Below are 22319 nucleotides of genomic sequence, written 5' to 3'. Positions count from 1 at the left end.
GCTCTTGTGAGGGAGCTCTAGTGGGCATTCTTGCTCTCATTTCCTAGACTCAAGGTCAAGAACCATTTTGTTTTCTCTTAATCTAAGCCTCACCTCCTGTTGCCCAAATCCCAGTGCTTATTAGTCCACTGTGATGTGAAAGAAGCAGTGGTGAGCTCGAGGACAGAAAAATCTCCCTCGCCCTCAGCGGCTCCCCTGGAGAGAGGCATTGTCTGGCCCGAGGCTGCCTGTGACTGAGAGAGATGAACCACCTGCATCACAGCTAGTGCTGAGGGACCAGCAGGGCTGTGCACGCCTCGTGGCATGGGAGAGGCCCTTCTCGTGACCCTCCACCCACGTCTTGATAGGTGTCTTCTGACACGTCCTTCTGTCTGTTCTTTAGGAGGAGAATGAAGTCACCGAGTTTTTTGTGACCCTGGAGAAGGATCCCCAGCAAGAAGACTTCTTACAGGGCAGGATGCCTGGAAACCCGTACAGCAGCAACGAGCCAGGCATCGGGCCGCTCATGAGGGATATCAAGAACAAGATCTGCCAGGACTGTGACTTGGTGGCTCTCCTGGAGGATGACAGTGGAATGGAGGTAACAGACTCAGGACGGTGCTGCCGTGACTGAAAGCTTGGGCTGGCACCGGAGACAGATGACTCGCTGTGTAGCTGATCAGCCTTGGGCAGGCGCTTGCTTCACTTCCTCACCTGAAAATGGGGCTGATGATTCCCACCTACCTACCTCAGCTGGTGTGAAAGTTAATGACTTGTAAAGGACTCTGCTCAGTGCCTGGCGCCTGGTCAGGGCACAAGCAATATTGGGGTTCCTCTGGCTCCCCAGCACTGCAGATTAACTGTGCCCTGAGTGCCAGCACTTTAGCCTTGTGCAGGTGTCTGGGCAGTACTGACACCTCTGCAGGCCACTTGTGTGGGCTAGCTTTGCTGGCGTATTATAACGAAAAGCCTGTCAGGTGGCAGAGAGAAAATTGCTTCTTTGGGTCCTGAGCCTGAAGTGACTCAGAATAGGAGAAGGCCCATAGCAGGGCTTGTTAACCTTAGAGTCCATGGTTTAGGCTCAGGGAGTTTATGACCCTTGCAGTGGTGAACAGAATTCTGTGTTGGTCAGATGTGCAGTTTTTAGTGGGAAGAGTCATAGGCCCACGACACATAAGCAGTGTGGATCACGAGTCACTGCCACAAAGTGCTCTTGACTTGACATTCACTTGCCTTACAATTATTTGGAGTAACAGCCTCACCTCCTCTCTGCTCAGCTTCTAGTGAACAACAAAATCATTAGTCTGGACCTTCCCGTGGCTGAGGTGTACAAGAAGGTCTGGTGTACCACGAATGAGGTACGTTCTTGTTCTCTTGCTTTCCTGACTTAATGCAAACTGTACCAGAGAAGGTGCTGGCAGTCATCACGTAGCTAGCAGTGCTTCTGGAGCTTTCCTTCCCCTCCTGGCGGTTATGTGGAGAAAATAGTCCCTTTGCTCCTTTCTGTGGTATCGCTGAGAAGATAGAAGAGCTTTCGCGGAGAGAGGACCGGCTGTCCTGGCTGCACAGCTCAGGCTGAGCAGTGTGAGGAAGCTCCCTGGTGGGCCCTTCAGGGGTGCCCACTGGGATGCTCCTCAGAACCCGTTCCAGAGGCTGTGTCAGGGAATGCACAGCTTGTGTTTTGCAAGTTGGGGAACTGAGACTCAACCAGGCCGTTCCTCCCAGGGAGGGGAAGGGGAATGAAGGGAGCGCATGTTCCGGCCCTTTGTGTCCCTCACAGTCCCAGGGAGTCTGGCTTCCTCTCCCCACCCCGGTCTCTCTCCTCTCGGTCCTCCTTTCTTACCTCACTATCTCCTTTCTTTCCCTTCATTTCTTTCTCTTTATTAGGAGGATCTTTAGTAAAGGAGACAAATAAATAGCTTAGCAAACTCATGTACTCGTAAAGTGCACAGGAAGCGTTTCTAGATTTCACCCCATTTATTTCTGTAGAGTTTACAAAACTGAATTGGTAGTATTCTTGGCCTTTAACTTGTTACATACTTTTGCCCCTCTTTTCTGCGCACTGCACTGGCATTCCCGGTGGCCTTGACCCTGGGCAGCTCTGTAGGCAGCGGGCACGCTGCCGAAGGTGACCTTGCCTGTGCCTCTTGTCTCCGCCTTTCAGCGTAAACCACAAAGATACAGATTTAGTCCCTGATCGCATAAAAATTTGAGAACAAAGGTCTGTGGGTACCATTTTAGATGAGGTCCAGAGAAAGCACATGAAACACCGCTCCTTTTGGGCCGTGAGGCAAGAGACTTTGGGGATTGATTATTCGGTTGGATGTTGCCTCGCTGGGCAGCTCTGGGAAAGTCCAGCTTGTCACACTTTCTGAGATTTCCTTTCTGCCTCCTGACTTCCCTGATGGGCAGTCTGCTGTAGCTGCTAACGAGCGCCTCTTCGGGTTTTTGTCCCTTTCTGTCCATGGGCTTGGGCCAGTCTCTCTCCCAGATGCCCCATTGGGCCTCCACAGATGGAGACGCTGCTGGATCTGGCCTTTTGACAGGTTCCTTCCATCTGGGGCTTCGTCTCCTGAAACCAGGCAGGGCTTGGAGGCAGGCGGCTTCAGTTCTCTCACTTAGTTCCCATCATGAGCACCCAGGCCTTTCCTTCCCATCTTCAGAACGATGGTGGCGGCAGACGTGCCGGAGCGCTTCGCTCCGTACTGGCGCGCAGTGGACTCGGTGAGCCTCCCACCTTAGTAATGGGGGCTGCGTCCTCTCCGTGCGTGTTGTAGGGTGACCTCAGGAGCTTCAGGGGCCGAGATTGCTGTTGTCTCTTTTCTGTTTGTCCTGGCTCTTTTGAGTGTGGCCTCTCCTGCTTGGAGAGTGCATCTGTTCCTGAAGGAGGCTCAGGCTCGGAATGAGGCCTGGACTCATAGCTAGGTAACTTCGTGTAAGGTTAAATGACGTGTATAGGATCCGGCATAGGGTGAAACAGTCCATAAACAATCTTAACCACTACATAGTTTAAAGAAATTAGATAAAATTGTGTTACAGAATGCTTCACATAATCTCCGCCCCATAGGTGACGCTAAGTAAAAGGCTTCCTTCCCCCTGAGTGAATGGCTGTGTATTTAGGTTCTGGATGTTGTGGTGAAGACCTTATAGATAAGTAGAAGTGGCAGCATGGCTGGGGCTCTGAACAAGACCAGGGCCTGTGCGTTTTCTGGGCCTGTTCATAAGCAGTTTTCTCCAACTTAGGGAGAGCCCATGAGGATCGTTTATCGGATGCGGGGGCTGCTGGGTGATGCCACTGAGGAGTTTATCGAGTCCCTGGACTCTACCACAGGTAGGATACCCTTCACAGACACTGCTACACATGGGGTTCGAGGTTTGAGGCCAGTGAACTAGTCACATCTAGGACTTAGGGGTCTTGGGGGCATTTTGCCGCAAGTCAGAACTGAGGGGAGGTTACTTCTCCAACTTGAGGAGCACTATCTATAAGCTGATTCAGACACCCCGGCGGGGGAGGAAACGTTGGGAAAAAATGCAGTTAGTAACAGGCTTGAGATTCACATTAGCTTAGTTTTTTAGCTCACTGGTGGATGTGGTGTGTGCTTTTATTTTCACATGTGTAAATGTAACTGAGTAAAGCTCCATCTGGGAGTGAAATAGTGTAATTTAATACCCAGTGTTGGCTCTTTTTATTGTCTGGTGGGAAAGGGGGCTAGTCATTCTGGGAGAGAGCTCTCTCCAGTCCCTTCTTCACCTCCCCCTTCATATCTGCTGTCTTCCCTTCTCCCCAGATGAAGAAGAAGATGAAGAAGAAGTGTATAAGATGGCTAGTGTGATGGCTCAGTGTGGCGGCCTGGAGTGCATGCTTAACAGACTTGCTGGGATCAGAGATTTCAAGCAGGGGCGTCACCTTCTAACAGTGAGTGAAGGCAGCGAGCGGAGCTTTGGGAAGGCCTCTGGGAGAGACCCTGGAGGACAGCACGGAGCCATGACAGGGCAGCCAGGAAGGACCTGGCCATTGCCTGAGTGCTCTACACTTCAGACTATTTCCTCCATTTCCCTCCTCCTGGTCCACGACCCAGAGAACCAGTGTGGCGACAGCATTCTGCTCCGTCTGTCTCGTCAGCTGCGGAGTTGGCATCTAGTTGTCTTTTCCCAAAACGCTGTGCTTGTCTTTTGGTGGTGGTGGTGGTGTACAGTGGTGGTTTTTTAAATAGGTTTGGTAAGCAGCCCTTTCTCACGTGACTTTGTTTGGGTGATCATCTACCTGTTCGCGAGAAGTAGAGGATTCCAAATACTGTGCTGTCATTTTTCCCCTCCGAGGAATTTGAGAGCGTGCATCCTTGTATCCATGTTCGAAATGGCCTGTGTGGTTCTGTGTTTCCACAGGTCATGAACATCAGCTTGCTCGCTGCTATTTTGGGGTCTGAGTCCGTACTGCAGTCCCCCTCGAGAACAGAGTGCCCCCATGGCACTCTAGCCACTAGAGGTGGGAGGTGGGGCTAGCCCTGACTAGCATGTGACCTAAACTGCCAAGCTGGTGTGAGAGCCTCGCCGTCCTCCCATGTCCCCTAGTATGCCTGTCCCTGCCGACCTCTGCTATCAGAAGCGGAATCTGCTGGTCCCTTTGACCTTTCTCTCCTGTGTATCCCCACAGCTTTTGCGCTCAGATGGTCTCGGGGGTTTTGACTGTGTTTTCCTGACAGGTGCTGTTGAAACTGTTCAGTTACTGTGTGAAGGTGAAAGTCAACCGGCAGCAGCTGGTCAAACTGGAAATGAACACTTTGAACGTCATGCTGGGGACTTTAAACTTGGTAAGAGTGTTGGTTGCAAAAGATAAAAAACGTGCCTTGGAAATCCTTAATTGGGGCAAGACATCTCAATTCTGGACTCCGATGAAATGGTTTTCCTCTCCAGGCCCTTTATGTGTCTGGCCGACTGGCCCCGAGGCTGTGGCCATTCAGGCTGTCCCCTCCTCCCTGTGCTGCCGCCATGACGCCCCTTTTCCTGACTTTAGTTCAGAGGCGAGGAATTTAATCCCTGAAACGGCCCAGACTCACACCAGTGGGGAGTGGCGTCACGCGAACTCACGCCCTGGGAGTGGGATCGCGGGGGAGCAGCAGACCCTGCAGGAGCAGCAGCGCCGTGTCCGTGAGCCGTCGCGTCTCGCCCTCAGAGTGACTGGGCCTCTCTCCCGTAGGCGCTGGTAGCTGAGCAAGAGAGCAAGGACAGCGGGGGCGCGGCTGTGGCCGAGCAGGTGCTCAGCATCATGGAGATCATTCTGGATGAGTCCAATGCTGAGCCCCTGAGCGAAGACAAGGTGAGCGGGGCCCAGGCCCTCCCATCTGCGGTCACGCTGGAGGCTGCACTGTTCACTGCCGGGGCTGAGAGGAAGATGATTATGGTGTGTTTGACTCCCTGAGATGGTGACCAGAACCATCCCAGCCACCGAGGGATACCCAGGCACTCAGCTACATCGGCTGTTCTGCAGCACGTGCTGGGCAGCTCTGGGCCTTCCTGGGATGGCTGCGACGGGCCAGACAGACGGCCGCAGCTGCCGAAGTCCTGACCCAGTTAACGGCCATCTGCTTTTCTGCTGCAGGGCAATCTCCTGCTGACGGGTGACAAAGACCAACTCGTGATGCTCTTGGACCAGATCAATAGCACCTTTGTTCGCTCCAACCCCAGTGTCCTCCAGGGCTTGCTTCGCATCATCCCGTACCTTTCCTTTGGAGAGGTGGAGAAAATGCAAATCTTGGTGGAGCGGTTCAAACCATACTGCAGCTTTGACAAGTACGTTGCTGGGATTTCATATAGACAAATGGTCCCCACAAAAACTCTGGACTGTTTTGTGAGAAGGAAGAAGAGTGTGTATGCCTGAAGGGGTTCAAATCGTAGAGCCAGTGATGAAGATACTGTGCTAAGTTGCTTGGCAGAGGTAGTGAAGTGGGGGTGCGTGGCAAAATGGAGGGAGTCACCTGCCAGAGCGTGGCCATGCGGGGGAGCTGGGGACGTGGCAGATAGCAGAGCATGGCAGAGGGGCTCTGTTGTCTGGGGAGTTTAGGCGTGGCCCTGGAGGCAGCTGACGATTGTCGCAAGAGAATGACAGGATCAACGTAGGTTCTCCTCCATTCGCGCTCAGACTCTGCCTTTCCCTAGGTATGATGAAGACCACAGTGGTGATGATAAAGTGTTCCTGGACTGCTTCTGTAAAATAGCAGCTGGCATCAAGAACAACAGCAATGGGCATCAGCTGAAGGATCTGATTCTCCAGAAGGGAATCACCCAGAGTGCACTTGACTACATGAAAAAGCACATTCCCAGTGCCAAGAAGTAAGCAGTGCCGTCAGAGGGGCTCCTCCCGCCTCCGTCGTCTTGGCTTCACTGTTCGCCGCCGTCATCCTCAGTGTCTCCCTCCCAGCCGATGACTCGGCCTGCAGAGTTCTTGGGGGCTGGGATTTCTGTTTACTCATTGCCATCTGACTTCTCAGCTGAGCTGAGTGGTCCTTTGCGATCCTTCCTGGTACATTGGGAGGGTCATGTTTAAACAAGCCAGAATCAGCAGCTCGTTTCCAGGTAACTTTGCCTCTCTGGCCTGCTGATAAGCCTTCCTTTGCTTTGCAGCTTGGATGCAGACGTCTGGAAAAAGTTTTTGTCTCGTCCAGCCCTGCCATTTATCTTGAGACTTCTTCGAGGACTGGCCATCCAGCACCCTGCCACCCAGGTGCGTGTCAGCTGCGCGGACCCGCTCTGGAGACAACGTGTGTGTGTGTGTGTGCGCCCCCCCCCCCGCCCCCCTGCAGTGTGTGCAGCTGCCATGTACTTGGTTCTTGTCTCCTACAACCAAGTGAAGAGAATCACCTTGCTTAGCTTTGAGCCATGACTTGCTCCCGTCTATAAGCCTTCTGTCTGGAGAAGAAGGGACTTAGCGGTCATCTTGTTGCTCTCATGTAGAGGCGATTACGTTCTATTTGTGATTTTCTCATTCTACTCATTTTTTCCTGGAGGCTTTATTATCTCACAGGTCAGCCAAGCAGCAGTTGAGCCGTGAGGGTGTGGCAGGCTGGCTAAGCAAAGTGTATACGTTAGTTTGACTTCTGGCCGTGGTCACTGGCATGTTTGTGATGCCATCACTGCCATTTTCTGCTCTGCTCCAGGCAGCTGAGAGCTCTGTGCTCAGAGGACCCACCCATTCCTCGCTGTGCTCGCCTGCTCCCCTTCCCTTGGCTGGGGCCTCTGCTTCCTTCTCACATTCTAACCGGCCTAGACAGGTCACCAGACAGGGTGTATTTTTTTTTTTTTCTTTCTTTTTTAAGATTTATTTATTTGTGCCTACAGAACTGGGTACAGGCCAGAGGTGCAGGGGCAGTGAGATTCACCAGAGACAGAGTGGGGAGCAGAACAGGCAGATCGTGGAAGTACACTGCTGAGGAGGGCAGTGGGCGGGTCAGGAGAGGTCTGCTGCGCCATGTGGATCACCTCCCAGGGCTGGGATTGAACTCATACGGAAGTGGCTTTAGCTTCTTAGTGCTGTGCTTTAACCCACTGTGCCACCAGGGAGGGCCCAGCAGGTGTTTTTTAAATTAAACTTTGAGGTAACTACAGGTTCACATACAGTTGTTAAGGATACTATAGGGACACTGTGTCGCCCACTGCCCAGTTTCTCCTCTGCAAACATCTGGGGCCTGCCACATACCTGGTGCTGTATCGGGCGGCAGGGACGCTGGACACGAAGAAGGCAGTCACAGCCTGTGGGGCTTACTTTCCTGTGGGGGTGACAGTCACATGGAATGAACACTGCACAGTGAGCCCAGCGAAATGTGGGGGGGGTGGGGCTTCACAAGGGGATGTGGCATCTACAGAGGCTTAGAGGCATAGCTTAAGGTACTCCAGGGGTTGTTGGAGGTGAGCTGTAGCAAGAGCTGACGGTGGAGACATAACGCTGGTCCAGATCACATTCTCTGAGGAGACGAGCAGATTTTCAGCTGAGAACAATGCCTCTGGCCACGTGGTAGAGGGTGAGTCAGAAGAGGTGACATTGGAAAAACAGTTGGGAAGCTTTTGTCATAACCTGGTGAGGGGCGATCGCAGCCAGGACCAGGAAGTGACGTGGACAGTGGCTGGATTCCACAGAGACATACGAGGTAGAGTAAATGGGCCATGGGATTTGGACTGAACCGGGGTGGGGTGCACATAGGCACAGAGCAAACACCCGATTGTTGAGCTTGGGGTGCTGGGGAACAGTGCACTAGGCAGTCGCACTATGGCTTTTAGCATTTTGGAGCGTGAGACATGAGGTAACATGTAATTTTGTTGAGGTACAGATTTGGGGCGTACCTGCTATGAGAGTGGATTTATGAGCTAATGAGTGATCTGAGGTGAGTGCTGAGCTTTCGCGTTGCAGGCTGGCACTGTTGTCCTCGGTTTATTGTCAGCTGCACAGCGATTGTCCTCAGTTCACTTGTGCTGGAGGGGTGGGGACGCCAGTGACGCGGAGCACTTTCCCCGAGCTTCCTGCCTCAGCGTTCTCAGCTTCCCGCACCCTGTTGAATGCGACTGCGGAGCCGTGACCACCAGTGGCTTCAAGCACAGGGTTTCTTGTTCTTGTCTGCTTTATGGAGGATTTTCTTAGCCCACCTCAACTTGTAGTCACACTGCTGGTGTCCCTGGATAAGCAAAGTCTGCGCTTGGGTTTGCTAGGCCCAGAGAGGGAACATCCCTGGATGCAGAACTTCGCTCAGCCCCTGTGAATGTCAGGGGCTGCTGTGGCGTCTTACCCGAGCTCCTCTCGTTTTCACTGTGCTGAGTGCTTCACCTCGATGAATGATGTCCATCAGAACCCTCCCTGCAGCCCTGCCATCACCCCCATTTTACAGATAGGGATCCTGAAGCAGAGGACTGTAGTGATTGTTCAAGGTCAGAGCCAGAACTGAAGCCTCGTCCATTTGTCCAGATAGCTCAAAGTGTAGAATCAAAGGACCATGTTGAGACTGAGTGGGTGATGGGGGTGCCCCCAGCCCGTTGATGTTTCTGCACCCTCGAGCCCTGGGGAGGGCTTGCCCGCCTGGCCGTAGCATGCGCCTCTGCTCTCATGGCAGGTTCTGATAGGAACAGACTCCATCACAAACCTGCACAAGCTGGAGCAGGTGTCCAGCGACGAGGGCATCGGGACTCTGGCGGAGAACCTGCTGGAGGCACTGCGGGAGCACGCCGAGGTGAACAAGAAGATCGACGCAGCCCGCAGGGAGACCCGGGCGGAGAAGAAACGCATGGCCATGGCGATGCGGCAGAAGGCGCTGGGCACCCTGGGCATGACGGTGAGACCACCCCTGCAACCTGGGCTCAGTGTGACAGCGCCGCGGCACCCTCAGCGCGCCCCCCACACGCTGCGAGGGCCGACCTCAAAGGGAAAAGCGGTGGCCAGCTGAGGCTCTACACTGCGCCCTCCAGGTGGGGCTGTTCTCTCTCTGCCGTGTGGGTGAGACGCTTGTGAGATGATGTCACAGGGTAAGAACAGTAAAAATGGCAGTAATAACCAAAGTTTAGTCAGGATTTGCTCTGCCGGGTGCTGTGCTTAGGCATCTTGTCAGGTTTTATCAAAATCTATGGTTCCATGAGGTTACTATTATATATCCACTTTTCAGGTAAACTGAGACTGGAGTCACTGAGCCAAGGTGCATAACTAATAAGTGGTTGACAGGATTTTGAACCCAGGTCTGCGTGATCTGAGGCTCCACTCTTAGCACTGTCACCACCAAGGAGGAGGCAAAGCCCCATGGTCTTCTCCAGACCAGCAAGTGGGTGTCGGCCGTGTTAGGACTCCCATGGGGACAGTAAATAAGCCTGTGCAGCAGCCCTGAGCATCTGGGCCTGGAAAGGAGGCTTTTTGGGCAAGTGGTAACTTGGCCAGGGTCTCAGCCAGTTGGCCCCAGCTGGCTGGTTTCACCTGCTGCGGTGGTTCTAGTGGGAGAAGAGAGGAATCTGTGCCTCCACCCTCCATAGAAGCCCACTCAGAGACTCCGTTTTCCCTACAGCAGCCCTCGCAGCGGTGGGTCAGCCTCCTCATGCTGGCCTTAAGCTGGGGGAAGGGCATGGACTCTCCAACCGATGTGCCCCTGGTTTTCCCCACAGACAAATGAGAAGGGCCAGGTTGTGACCAAGACGGCGCTCCTGAAGCAGATGGAGGAGCTGATCGAGGAGCCGGGCCTCACGTGCTGCATCTGCAGGGAGGGCTACAAGTTCCAGGTACGGCGCGCTCCGGCACACCCGCGCAGCAGGCCTCTGTTCTCAGGCCTGCGCCTCGGCCAGCTGTCCTCTTCGAAGGCATGAAAGCAGACTGGTCTGAACATTAGTGGTCGTCATGTTCGTCAGCTTCGATGTCTACCTCCGCTTGGGTGCCTTCTCTGTGCTAGGCTTCATGCCAGGAGCTTATGAAAATTTATTTCCTTAACCTTAAAAAGCCCCAATTTATGAATGAGAAAACAGGTCATGTGACAGAGTCAGAACCCTGGTCGGGCCCGTGCTGCTGCCTCCTGGGAGAAGAGCAGACCCTTGCTTCCCAGGGCCTGCGGGCAGGCCCGTGGCTCTCCTGGCAGCCTGAGCTGCCCCTCCCTCCCCAGCACTTGGCGAGTTGCAGCCTTCAGACTCCTGTTGCCACAGCCCCCTTGGGGCTGCCAGACAAGTTTGGGACACAAGAGACTTGTCACAGACACACTCCCCTCTTCGTTTTCAGATAAAGGAGGCAAAAAAAAGTGACAGTTCAGCCTTACATGTTTGCCTTTGTGTCTGCATGCCATCTGCCTGATTTTGGGTGCTTCTCATTTCTTTAGGGCTGTGCCCAGCCCAGTGCTGAGGAAAGAGACTGAGGTGCTGACCACCACCCACTCCCTGGACTCGTCCTCCCTAGGAAGGCAGCTGCTTGGGCCCCTCCACTCTGCTTCCCGCCTCCAGAGCTGCCTTCCCTCACCTCTGCTGTTTTGTTGACTTTGCAGCCCACGAAGGTCCTGGGCATTTATACCTTCACCAAGCGAGTGGCCTTGGAGGAGATGGAGAATAAGCCCCGGAAACAGCAGGGCTACAGCACCGTGTCCCATTTCAACATCGTGCACTACGACTGCCACTTGGCCGCCGTCAGGTAGGCCCTCGCAGTGGCTCTGCCCCAGACTTCGCCCTCACGGCTGCTGCCGCTACCTGGTTTGGAGGTAGCAGGCCCCAACCCTGTGATGTGAAGGCTGCTGCTCAGGCTCTGGGCAGCGGGGCTTGTGCTGCCCTCCAGCTTGCCAGGCCTTTGGCCCAGGCTGACGAAAGCAGCCTTGCTTCCGAGATGCGTGAAGCTGGCTTTCACCAAGGCGAGGTTGCAAAAGGCTCAGGTCCGTTCGAGTCTGGAGCTTTGGCTTCCTTTCTCCTCCGCACCCACACGCCCAAGTGCCTGACTGCTACGGTCATTCTAGCAGTCACTCGTCCATGCTCTCCTCCCAATCTAGGCTGGCTCGAGGCCGGGAAGAGTGGGAAAGTGCCGCCCTCCAGAACGCCAACACTAAGTGCAATGGGCTCCTTCCAGTCTGGGGGCCCCACGTCCCTGAGTCGGCTTTTGCCACTTGCTTGGCAAGGTGAGTGTGGGCACTTGCATGTTGGGAGAGAGGGTTCGCAGGAGTAGGGAGAGATCAGCTTAGCCCAGCCGTAGCGACACCATTTCCTGTCATCTTTATCGGAGTCTGTGACTTGCTCTCTGCTTGTTCTTTGCTTGCTGCCAGGGAGCCGCCCCGAGCGGAGAGGAGCCAACACTGTTGGTGTGTGGCGCCCCACTTGAGACGAGCTGTCGCTCTGTCCTTTGTTCCTCTTAGGACAGGAGATGGGCCTCTGGCTTTTCCAGAGTACACTGTCCATCTCTGCCCTGAGGTTGAAGCAAGAACCGTAACTTGGGAGTGTAGGAGATTTTGGGCTCCTTTCGAAGTCTCCTTGTCCTGAACTCCAGGTTCCGGTAGCTGCAGCTTCTGGTAGGCCCCTGCCTCAACTGAAGCGAGGAGGGGGTGGCCCACCCTCAGCCCCCAAAGCTCAGAGTAAAAGGGGCTCACGTAACGCAGGTCCTGCAGCGGCCGCGATGGCAGTCCTCACACCTCTGGTGCTGGCCGTGAGGAGATGCACACCTTCTGCAGAGGGGGAGACCGAGGCACAGAAAGGTGCCCCTTGGAGGCCTCGCCAGTCATGAGGCATGGAAACAGTTGGTGGTGACACACGCTGACAGAGGAAAAAACTTTGTGGAGCTTCCCATACTTCCTTATGGGTAGCTCACCTGGTCAGAATGGATGTTCGCCTTTTTTCCCCGGACTGTGCTCCCAGATATGGCCACAGTACAGTCTGTGACTTCAGTCCATGAGGAAATGGACCCCACCCTCCCCCACCCCCCAGGCAGCAGGTTCTCCTCAGTGCTTGAGGGGCACCACCCACTCCCAGCAGACCCGGAACGCCCGCTGCTCCTGTCTCCTGCAGGCCCAGCCCTGCACTCGCTCTTCCTTCCGTCCTTGTGTCGGGCTGGGTGCCTTTCGCAGCTGTCAGGCAAGGGGTCGCCGGGGGTTTCCAGACCGGGATTCACCAGGAAACGTATCCATTTCAGACGCGTCTGCTTCTCCCCAGGCACAACACTTACCTCCAGGAGTGTACGGGCCAGCGGGAGCCCACGTACCAGCTCAACATCCATGACATCAAGCTGCTTTTCCTGCGCTTCGCCATGGAGCAGTCGTTCAGCGCGGACACCGGCGGGGGTGGCCGGGAGAGCAACATCCACCTGATCCCATACATCGTTCACACTGTGCTTTACGTCCTGAACACGTCAGTATCGCGCCTCGCTCCTACGTGCCCTGCACAGGGGTCTCCTCCTCCTCCATGTCCACCCTCGTTAGTGCCAGAGCCGGTGCCTGGCCTCAGCCCGTCCCACCGACTGCGGCTTTTTAGCACTACACTGAGTAAAGAAGTGGGCATGGCTTCCTGCCCACTCCCGCCGTGGGACGGGGCTGCCTCCTGGGACTGACCTTCAGCCCAGTGGGAAGCAGGCTGTGGAGGAGCCAGACCAAGAAGCTTCTGTCTAGGAGTGAAGCTTCTGGCAAGTGAGGAGAAAGGGGCAGTGCAGGATTTTCCGGGAAAGCCAGTGGGAAGGAGGTAGCCAGGAGCGAAGAGATGAGTCTTCTGCTGTATGTGAGTTTGGGAGCGTGAGCTTGGTACGCGGAAGTGTGATTTGGGAGAAGAGCTCAGGGGTAGAGGACAATATCTTGGCTCCGCCCAGAGTTTAAAAGCAAGTGAAGTGACGGAGAGCACATTAGCTCTTAGATACGACGTAAAGGGCTCATACTTTCGGCCCCACCTCCTTCAAGAGTCAGTTCCTTTGGGCAGAGTTGCCAGGCTGGTGAGAGGCTGTGCCGTTCTACCCACGGCACCTGCCGTTCAGAGTGGGCAGCAGGACGACTGTGTCTTGTCTCTTCTGGTCTCCCCAGCAGTGCTGTTTTCTCCTGCCCTCCCATCTCCTCGTGAGATGCAGGCTGGCCTCAAGACCACACACTTCCTGTTAAAAGCTGCCCAGACAGACAGAGCACATTACATCATCAGCCACCATGTGTAGACTGTCCGGCTGTGCTTCAGGCCTGAACAGTACTGCTCACCAGTGCCCTGGGCCTCTCACCGGGCCTGTGCTTTTGCAGAGACTTGTCTCTGCTGGCAGCTGTGAGGTAGAATGAGCTGTTCCTTTGTCCAAGGAGGCCAGCAGACCAGAGAGGGAGCCTGATCTACCCAGCAGAAGGGAGTGATGACAGGTGTCCCTGGACTCCTTCCAGGGGTTGATAAAGCATGCCCAGCGCCTTGGTTGAAGAGGGCGCTGGCTGTGTCATGGTCATCCCTGTCAGTGCAGGGCCCTGCTGGGAGCTTCCCAGCGCTAGTGGCTGCCCCAGCCAGCTCTCACTGGTGTGTGGCTGCGGGGCCTGCCTATGTCATGACAATGTGTGTGAGGCAGGTATGTCACCAGCTGAGCCAGAGCAGAGTTGCGCAGGTCCTGCCATGGCAGACACTGTGGAATCCCAGTTCTGGAAAGTCGAGTCTATCTACCTGTGCCACCCAGGCCCACTCTTCAGGAAGCAGAAGGAAGCAGCTGTCTGCACCACTCCGCCTGGTTTCCCACAGCTCAGCATTTGGCTGTGCTTCTACTGGCTGGCGGCTCTGATTCTGGTGGCTGCCCGTGTTTTCTCTCCCCACAAGAGCAGGCTTGGGGCCTGGGGTACTCTAGCTTGACCGTGGTCTGGTTTAGAAGGAGAGAGTGTAGCTGGAACTGGAGGGTCGGGAGGGACTCTGAGTGCTGATTCAGAGGCCACCGGCAGAACTTCCTCGTGGCAGGAAGATGGAGAGTTAATGATGGAGGCCATGGAGCTAGCTGCCTGGGCTCAGGGCCCAGTTCTTTCTTTCAGTCGTTAGGGGTAAAACATTTTCCTAGTTCTGTAGTTTCCTCTTCAGAGACACTGGGGTCGGTAGTATCTGTGTCCTAAGGTTGCTGTGGGGGGGGGGCGAGGCACTTCACAGTGTAAGAGCGCTCCATACTTTTACGCTGGCGCCTGGTGTTGAAAGTGGCTGGGTGTCATTGCCATCACAGTTTAGGTGAGAGGGAGAGTGAACAGTGTTTGCCTGGTGAAGCCGCCCTAGTGAAGCTCGGGAGAGGGCGCAGATTTGTAGGAAAACAAACCAGGAAAACCTAGAAGGGGAACCGGAGGCAAGTGTTGTGCACCCCACTTGGCTGTAGTGAGACCGCACAGAGTCGGGCCAGTTTAGGCCGCCTGTGTTCACCTTGGCTCCGTTCCTGGGTAGGCTTTGGGCTTGTCGTTTCACTTCTCAGGGCTTCCATAGTTAGACACTTGGTCGGTAGAGTGACTGTGACTGTGAATGTGCCCAACACACACCAGTGTTCAGGAGGTGGAGGCTATTGGGAATTGGGTCAAGCTGAGGCAGGAGAGGGCCTCAAGGAAGATGCCATAAGGAAACAGGGAGGTAGTGGGGTGACCCAGGTGTCCGGGAAACTTTTGAAGGAAGATAAAGTGAGCAGACCTCCCCGACCCCCTCCCCTTGCTGTAGGGGCCGGGGCCTGCTTCCACCGTGGGTTCACCACACCCTTTTTGTTTCAGAACCCGAGCAACCTCCCGTGAGGAAAAGAACCTCCAGGGTTTTCTGGAGCAGCCCAAGGAGAAGTGGGTGGAGAGTGCCTTTGAAGTGGATGGGCCCCACTATTTCACGGTCCTGGCCCTCCACATCCTTCCCCCCGAGAAGTGGAGAACCATACGTGTGGAAATCTTGCGGAGGCTGCTGGTGACCTCTCATGCCCGGGCCGTGGCTCCAGGGGGAGCTGCCAGGTCAGTACTTCCGGAACCTCCTCCTGGGCTGCCCGAGCCTGTGTGGCTATTCCTATATCCCAGTGTGGAGAGGCTGCCTCCTGAGGGGGTGATTGGCGCTGACCCCTCTCAGCCTGTGCTGGTGAGCCAGGCCACGGCAGGAGTCGTGCCTGGCTACAGACGAGGACCAGGCTCACCTCTGCGGGCCCAGAGACCTCTGCGGGCCCAGAGAAGCCTGGTGGGCCCAGCGGCGCAGGTCGCTGAGGTCACCGCCAACCAGGGGCTCAGATGGAGCCAGTCCCGGCTTGCTGGGCTGGGCACACTCCAGGAGCTGCCGCGTGGCTGTGACTGGGGGTTTTCTCTCTGAGGCTGGAAAGCTCACTGTTGCCCCCACAGCCACATTTCTGTCCTGCCCGCCCATGCCCCATGAGCCTTTCTGCGCCATGAGCTCCTCTGTCCACGTGTGTCCACGTGGACCCTCCACCCCCACCCCACCCTGAGAAGGGCTCGTGCTGCAGGAGGAGCAGGGCCAGTTTTTAGGACCTGTGCTGAGACTGGGGTGGGACGGGGGTTGGGGGCCTTGAAGAAGTTGGCCAACAGAGCAGGAGCCTTCCTGCCCCTGACATTGCAGAGTGAAATATAGCAGGTGCCTCAATTGGCACATCTGGCGCCCTTACCACCCTCAGCCCATTCGTGACGCCTTGCTGGTGGGTGGGCTCCTGTGCCCCCAGATTCATGGGCTTGGGGCTCTGCTGTTGAGTCCAGCCTGGACCAGCTTCGCGTGGAGGAGGGAATTCTATCAGAGCCCTGCCTGCACCATGCACATTCCACATGTAGCTCTTGCACTGTTTACCGCGTCCAAAGCGTAAAATCCGACACAGTGTAGAGGTGCTGCGTGGCCAGCCAGGCGAGCCTGCGTCTGTGCCAAGGCGTAGATGCTCCATGACAAGGGTTCGTCTGGCCTTTCCTCGTTACAGATGTGAGGGCAGTTTGCAGGTAAAACTTGTGGGTGGTGGGTGGTGGACACCGAAGTGAGCACTGGTGTGCCCTCCCTGCGGTGGGAGACATCGATTTCAGAGGCTCTGCTGGTGTCGTCACTGCTGCCCACTTCTGTCACTGCTGCCAGCCCCTGGCTGTTGGTACATGGGCCCCGGTGTGCCAGGGCCCTGCTGGGCTTTCATCCTGATCTGAATCACTGGATTAAGGAGAGATAATACTGGTTAGCAATCAAGGGGTGTGGCGAGCGGCTCGGGATTACCCCAGGATTTAGGAGGTGTTGAGGTGGTTGTGTCTTCCATCACTGGCCTGCCTCTTGCTCAACACCAGTTTTCCACCAGCTTGCTGTTTTTAATGCAGCGTGTGTTGGTAAACGATTGTTTGACTGGTTTAGTCTGCTGACTGTTAGCAAAAACTCTCCAGGGAGAATGTAAAGGCTCAAGTGGTGCTTTTTCCTGACCTCACTCAGGAGCTTCTGTGGGGCATCATCCTGCAGCCGTGGGCCTCCGGGCATGTCCTTCTGCCAGTAGCCTGGGGTGACCATGTTGCCACTGATGTCTCCCCACCCCCATTTTGCTTCCCCCTGGTTTCAAAGAGGGTCAGTGCTAAAGACAAATTGTGAAAATGTTCTCATTAGTAAATGAACTTTGTGGATCTGGCGGCTTCGGAAGTCCTTGTTCATGGCTGCTTTCTCCACGGAGATGGCTAAGCACCAGGACTGGTGACGGCAGCTGGCCCTGCCTCTTCCTTGCTCCCAGGGGCTTTGCTCTGTCTATGTGTCTTCTGGCGGCTTGGTAAACATGGAATTTGATTTCTCCTCAGGCTGACAGACAAGGCTGTGAGGGACTACTCTGCTTACCGCTCTTCTCTTCTCTTTTGGGCCCTCGTCGATCTCATTTACAACATGTTTAAGGTAAGGGAGCTGGGGGCCGTCTCCGCAGGCCTGCCCCAGAAGAGCCCGCACCTGGAGGTAGCTCAGACCTGCCCGGCGAGGTGCATCTGCAGCAGGCGTGCTGGCTTCGGGCCTGGGGCCCGCTGCAGGCCCACTTCTGTGGGAAACTCTCCCCACCGCCGGTCCCCTTTGTTTACTCTCGACCCTGCTCTTTGGAGACACTCACCTGGCCTACTGCTTTCCGGCCGTAATAGGATAGTTTCTGGCTTGGGGGTTCAAGGTTTTGGGGTGGTTCTTGTACCAGCTGAACGAAGCAGCTCGACTGCAGCATGCCACCGTGCTTCCTCTTTGGGAAACGTAGGTGTGTGGTGTCGGGCTGAGAGGATGCAGGCGCTCGCTGCAGCTTGTGGAGTCCAGAGACACGGTGCCTAACACGGGCCTGTGTGAGGGGTGAAGTGAAGTTTTGTTGTTCCCGGAAGTAAAACACATGTTCCAAGGAAAACTGATGTCAGTGGGGGCGCTCCCGTCTCCATGTACGGAAACGTCCTGAGTTACGGCCCAAGACAGGCGTTAGGTAACCCACCCTGGCCGGTCTCCTGTTGGTTCTTGTAGAAGGTGCCTACCAGCAACACGGAGGGCGGCTGGTCCTGCTCTCTCGCGGAGTACATCCGCCACAACGACATGCCCATCTATGAAGCTGCTGACCGAGCCCTGAAGACCTTCCAGGAGGAGTTCATGCCGGTGGAGACCTTCTCCGAGTTCCTCGACGTGGCCGGTCAGTGTCGAGGTTTTATCTTTCAGAGATTGGCAGCCTTAGAGGGCCACCGTTATCCTTCACCTTCACACGGCAGCCGTGGGCCTCCACTGGGAGAGCTGGGAGGGATGTGTGAGTAGCAGGCCGCGCGCTGGCCCAGGAGCGACGGCAGCCGGTGGCCGTGTGTGCTTCCTGCGCCGGCGCTGTGCAGCCCTTGTTTCCCGTTGGATTTCCCGTTGCGGGGAAACCCCGTGTGAGTCTGGCCTCCCCCGCCCCCGTTTATAGATGATGACTGAGGTTTTGAAGACAGGAGAGTCTCCAGCAGAACTGCTGAAGCCCCTGTTTGTTGCCTAGTGTTCTGTGACCTTTTGGAGAATCACCTGGAGCTTATCTGTTTTCTGTTTTCCTCTTGGGGGCTGAGACCTCTGTTGTCACAGCTGCCCTAGGGAGATGTGAATGCTTTCAGCTGATTGATTCCTGGAAAAATGGTAAACACAAAACAGCCTCTGCCATGGTAAAATAGGCAGTGCTTTGATCTGGGTCATGGGAGGCCTCGGCCCGTGTGGTTCTTACACTGCAGGCTGGTCGCCCTGACTGCAAACATATCCACTGTGCATTTCATTAGCAAGGTCAGGTGATGGCAGGGAGGTGACTTGGTCCACTCACCAGAGCGGAGTTTGGGCCCTTGGCCCTCGCGTGCGTGGCTGCCTTTCCCCTAATGCTCAATGTGGGGATTTTGTACAGTGTAAAGAAGCAGGAAAAAACTGCTCACTAGATCCCACTATCAAGCAAAAGCCTCTTCCCTTTGTTCTTTATCTTCTGGGAGCTTCTCTCAGAGGTCTGAGTGATGCTCGGTGTGAATCCCTTTCCTCTACCTCCTCACCAACTGGTGGAGTTTCCTGGAAGCTTGGGTTTTCCTGTTCGGCGGTCCTTTGCAGGTCTTGGTGGCAGCCATACACTGGGCTGGGCCTTTGGCGACGGGTGTCTCACTGCCCATACCTGGTGGGCGGGAATGGCCGCTGTTCACTCAGTCTCTTGCTGACCTCACTCACTCACTACTGCTCTGTGGGTGTCTGTCGGATGTCCTGTCGGCCGGTGACCTGGTTCCTGAGCAAGCGTCTGGCCTCCAGTCCTATGAGGCTGAACAAAGGCAGTCCGAGAAGGAGAAGGTGGCAGGCAGGAGGCAGGGGCTGGCCTCCCTTTGGGGCTCTGTGTCAGCATCCCCGCCTGTAGCAGGGAAGGGTGAGAGCCATCAGGCAGGGATCCTCCCAGGTCAGGTGTTTACAGCATGACTTTATTACTTTGTTTAAGCTGTTAGAAAATTCCAGAACACCAGACACACCCTATTCAACTGCGAGGAACAAGAACATCTTCCAAAACCAACAAGAGTGTGTCTGCGCATTTCCCCGTTAGCACAGGCGCGGGCTGTGCCTTCGCTGCTTCCGGCGTCCGGCGGGCTTAGCGGCTCCACTGTGCTCGTGTGCGCCGAGCACCTGACCCCGACCCAGGACTCATCCCAGCTGACGGCAGAGGAGGGAGCTCCTGAGCCTGGGCCGAGTCCCGTTGCTCCTCCCAGCCTCGAAGCCCCCCGCTCCCCACGCAGTCTCGGGAGACACTTCGGTGCCACCGGCGTGCCCAAGCCCCGGCAGCAGTGCCATGCTGGCGCCTGCGCCGTGCGTCTGCTCCAGACCGTCTCCAGCCTGCCGGCTGCTGCGGCTGAGCCTGCAGGAATGGGGTGGGGCCGCGTGACGGGGGGCTGGGCGCTGCTTGGGCCTGCGCCTCACCAACCTCTGCCTGTTTTCCAGGTCTGTTATCAGAAATCACGGACCCAGAGAGCTTCCTGAAGGACCTGTTGAACTCAGTCCCCTGACCTCACACAGGCGCAGCTGGCGGAGAGTGAAGCTGGCCGCCCCCTCCTGTGTCCTGCCCTCCTGTGCGTCCGTCTCCCCACGTGGGGTGCTGCCACATTACTCTTCCCTCCTCCCTCCCTCGGTTTTTCTCGGAGTGGCTTGGGGTTTTTAGGCTTCCTGTTTTCTCTCGTGTGTGTGTGTGGCGCGCTATGACATCTCTGTGACCCGGGCCATCGGAGGACCTGTACGCGCCTCGGAGCCGTGCGCTGTCCTTGGTCACTGAATACTTGGGTGTGCGCATCTTGAGAAATAAATGGATGACTCAATACCCGCTGAAAAGGAAGGTGTGGCCACTGCTTGGACATCTGCGGTTCGGTGGTTCTGGCCGAGTGCTTCTCGGAGGGCACGCGTGCAGCCCAGGAAGACGTGTCTCGGGCCGCTGCCTGGGCCCGCTCGGCTCAGACGGAGCCTGTCTGTCCTGCGCCCGCCAGTTGGGGCGACTGATCTTTCCTAAACAAAACCCTTGGTTTCTCTTCACTGTTTTGGCCTCATAGCTGAAACCCAAAAGGCCTGTACAACTCTGAGCCTCACGTCTTCAACTGAAGGCAGGCATGGGGGCAGGACTCCAGCTTTTCTGTGACAGAGGCACTCACTGTTCCCCTCGGGCTGGGCTTGGGGCCCCGAGTGACTCGGGCTGCCATGGTGAAGTGGGTCTGGCGCACATAGAGGAGCCAGAGTAGCTGTGCGCCTCCTCACGCCTGGCCTGCCTGTGCCGTGGTCGCTGGGCCCTGTGGCCCCGTGAGAGGGCTGTGAGCCGGTGTCGGGAGGCGCTGTGGCTGCTGCCTTAGCGACCCCAGCGCTGGGGCCTAGAGGCGCACGTGTGCTCCCGGAGACGGCGAGGTTTCTGAGGGACTGATTGGCTCTAGGGAGGGAGCTTCGCTGGCTCCCACAGTGTCCTCGCCTGTAATGTGGGGTGTTAGAACCTGCAGGTAAGGTGTTGGCACCTTGAGAATTGAGGTCACTTGAGAATTTGCCTGCCACGAAGTGGCACAGGGGCCACTCTGTTAACAAATTTGTTCCCGTCTGTGGAAGTATGCCTTTCTTTTCAGTGACGCTCCATGCCCAGGTGGAGGAGGACAGAGGACCTTGGTCTTTGGGACACTGCTCACTGAACACAGCACGTCCATCCCCTGTCCGTGTCTCCTGTCCCCCAAAGGCCGTCTGGGCACATGTCAGCTGGAGCTGCTGTCACGTAACATGCTGGCAGGCAGCGGATGGGAGCCGCTTCACCTGGGACGGCAGAGCAGAAGGGAGGGTGGGGGAAGGTGCCAGTGTAAACAGTCAGGTTACACCCCTGCTGGGTGTCGGCCTGCTGTTCCGTGTGGCACGTCTGCAGGCTGAGCCGTCTATAGCGTCACCTTAGGCGCCGAGTGTGGCCGTGGCCGTGGCGTCTGCAGAGCTGGCACTGCTGTGCTCCGCGCACGGCGCTCTCTTCTTGTCTGCTCTTTGTTTTTTATTTCTTGTGGAAGCCTCTCAGAGTTTTGCCTCAGGCCCAATACATCAAGCTGCCTGTTTTCCCTGTCACAGCTTCTGGTGTCTACATGGTGGCCCTGGGGGTCTGTGGTAGGTCCTGCCTGGACTGTGCTTTTGGCAGTAGTGGCAGCTGCTTGAGGGAGAGAAGTCTGCCTCCCACCCTGTCACCCCAGAGCCCCGCAGACTGGCTGTACTATGATGGCTGCCGTCCTTCAGCCCTGAAGCCTGCCTTCAGCAGTGAAGTTAGAGGGGCGGCAGCACCTTCCTTCTAGAAAGCTGAAGCCTCTGGCGTGCTCATATGCTCATGGGGTCTGCATCTCTCCTGGTGTCCAGCTTTCCCAGTTCAGTTTTGTGGGGGCTGAACGGGAGGCTGTGTAGGTCCAGGTGCTCTCCGTCACCAGCCCCACTCTGCTCCCCACCCGCCCCCCAGCTCCCAGCTGTGTATAGAGACACGGGGCTGCATCTAGTTCTCAGCGTCACAGCCCCAGCTAACTGCTCTTCCACACCTTCCACTGGAGCACTTGCTGGGGGAGGAGCTGGCCGGTGTGTGGACCCGAGTCGGCACTGGGCGCCATGGGCACAGCAGTGTCCTGGCCGTTAGTTGGCCGTGAAGGGTGACAGGGCGTAAAGGAGTGGAAGGTGGGGGGTGGAAGGTGGTGCCGGGGCCACGGGCCGTGGTGATGGGTGGGCCCCGACTGCCCGCCCCAGACTCGGCCCCACTGTTAACGGGGCCTGACAGCACAGGCCCGCAGGCTCCCGGGTCTGTTTTGACTCCTGGGCTCAGTGAGTGTTGCTTTGGCTGCGCCCTTGGCTAGCAAGGGAGAGTTCACTCCGCTTTCCCGGCCTCAAAAGAGCCTCATATCACCTCTGCGCCCTGACTCCTCAAGCCTGCAGAGCCCATGGTGCGTCCTGTGCCCTTGTTCACCCCTGAGGGTTGCTGATTTCCCTTCTCAAACTAG

General features: G+C 56.3%; 1 protein-coding gene across 1 annotated transcript in view; it reads left to right on the top strand.

The window, feature by feature from the left end:
• The window catches only part of UBR4 (ubiquitin protein ligase E3 component n-recognin 4), a 110555-nt gene extending 89146 nt beyond the window's left edge, over positions 1–21409 (top strand). Inside the window, exons 88-105 of the mRNA XM_004679358.2 lie at positions 383–580; positions 1257–1337; positions 3223–3310; positions 3768–3895; positions 4683–4790; positions 5177–5296; positions 5579–5769; positions 6136–6309; positions 6601–6700; positions 9075–9293; positions 10108–10221; positions 10968–11110; positions 11460–11585; positions 12610–12804; positions 15132–15356; positions 17154–17244; positions 17836–17998; positions 19783–21409. Of these exons, the coding sequence (XP_004679415.1) occupies positions 383–580; positions 1257–1337; positions 3223–3310; positions 3768–3895; positions 4683–4790; positions 5177–5296; positions 5579–5769; positions 6136–6309; positions 6601–6700; positions 9075–9293; positions 10108–10221; positions 10968–11110; positions 11460–11585; positions 12610–12804; positions 15132–15356; positions 17154–17244; positions 17836–17998; positions 19783–19847 (2529 nt within the window). The 3' untranslated portion in view covers positions 19848–21409. The remainder of the gene's footprint in view (positions 1–382; positions 581–1256; positions 1338–3222; positions 3311–3767; positions 3896–4682; positions 4791–5176; positions 5297–5578; positions 5770–6135; positions 6310–6600; positions 6701–9074; positions 9294–10107; positions 10222–10967; positions 11111–11459; positions 11586–12609; positions 12805–15131; positions 15357–17153; positions 17245–17835; positions 17999–19782) is intronic.
• Positions 21410–22319: the final 910 nt, after the last annotated feature.

The sequence above is a fragment of the Condylura cristata genome, unplaced genomic scaffold, assembly GCF_000260355.1.
Source record: "Condylura cristata isolate star-nosed mole 26May11 unplaced genomic scaffold, ConCri1.0 scaffold00008, whole genome shotgun sequence".
Lineage (NCBI taxonomy): Eukaryota > Metazoa > Chordata > Mammalia > Eulipotyphla > Talpidae > Condylura > Condylura cristata.
This window is presented reverse-complemented; position numbering and strand designations above follow the sequence as displayed.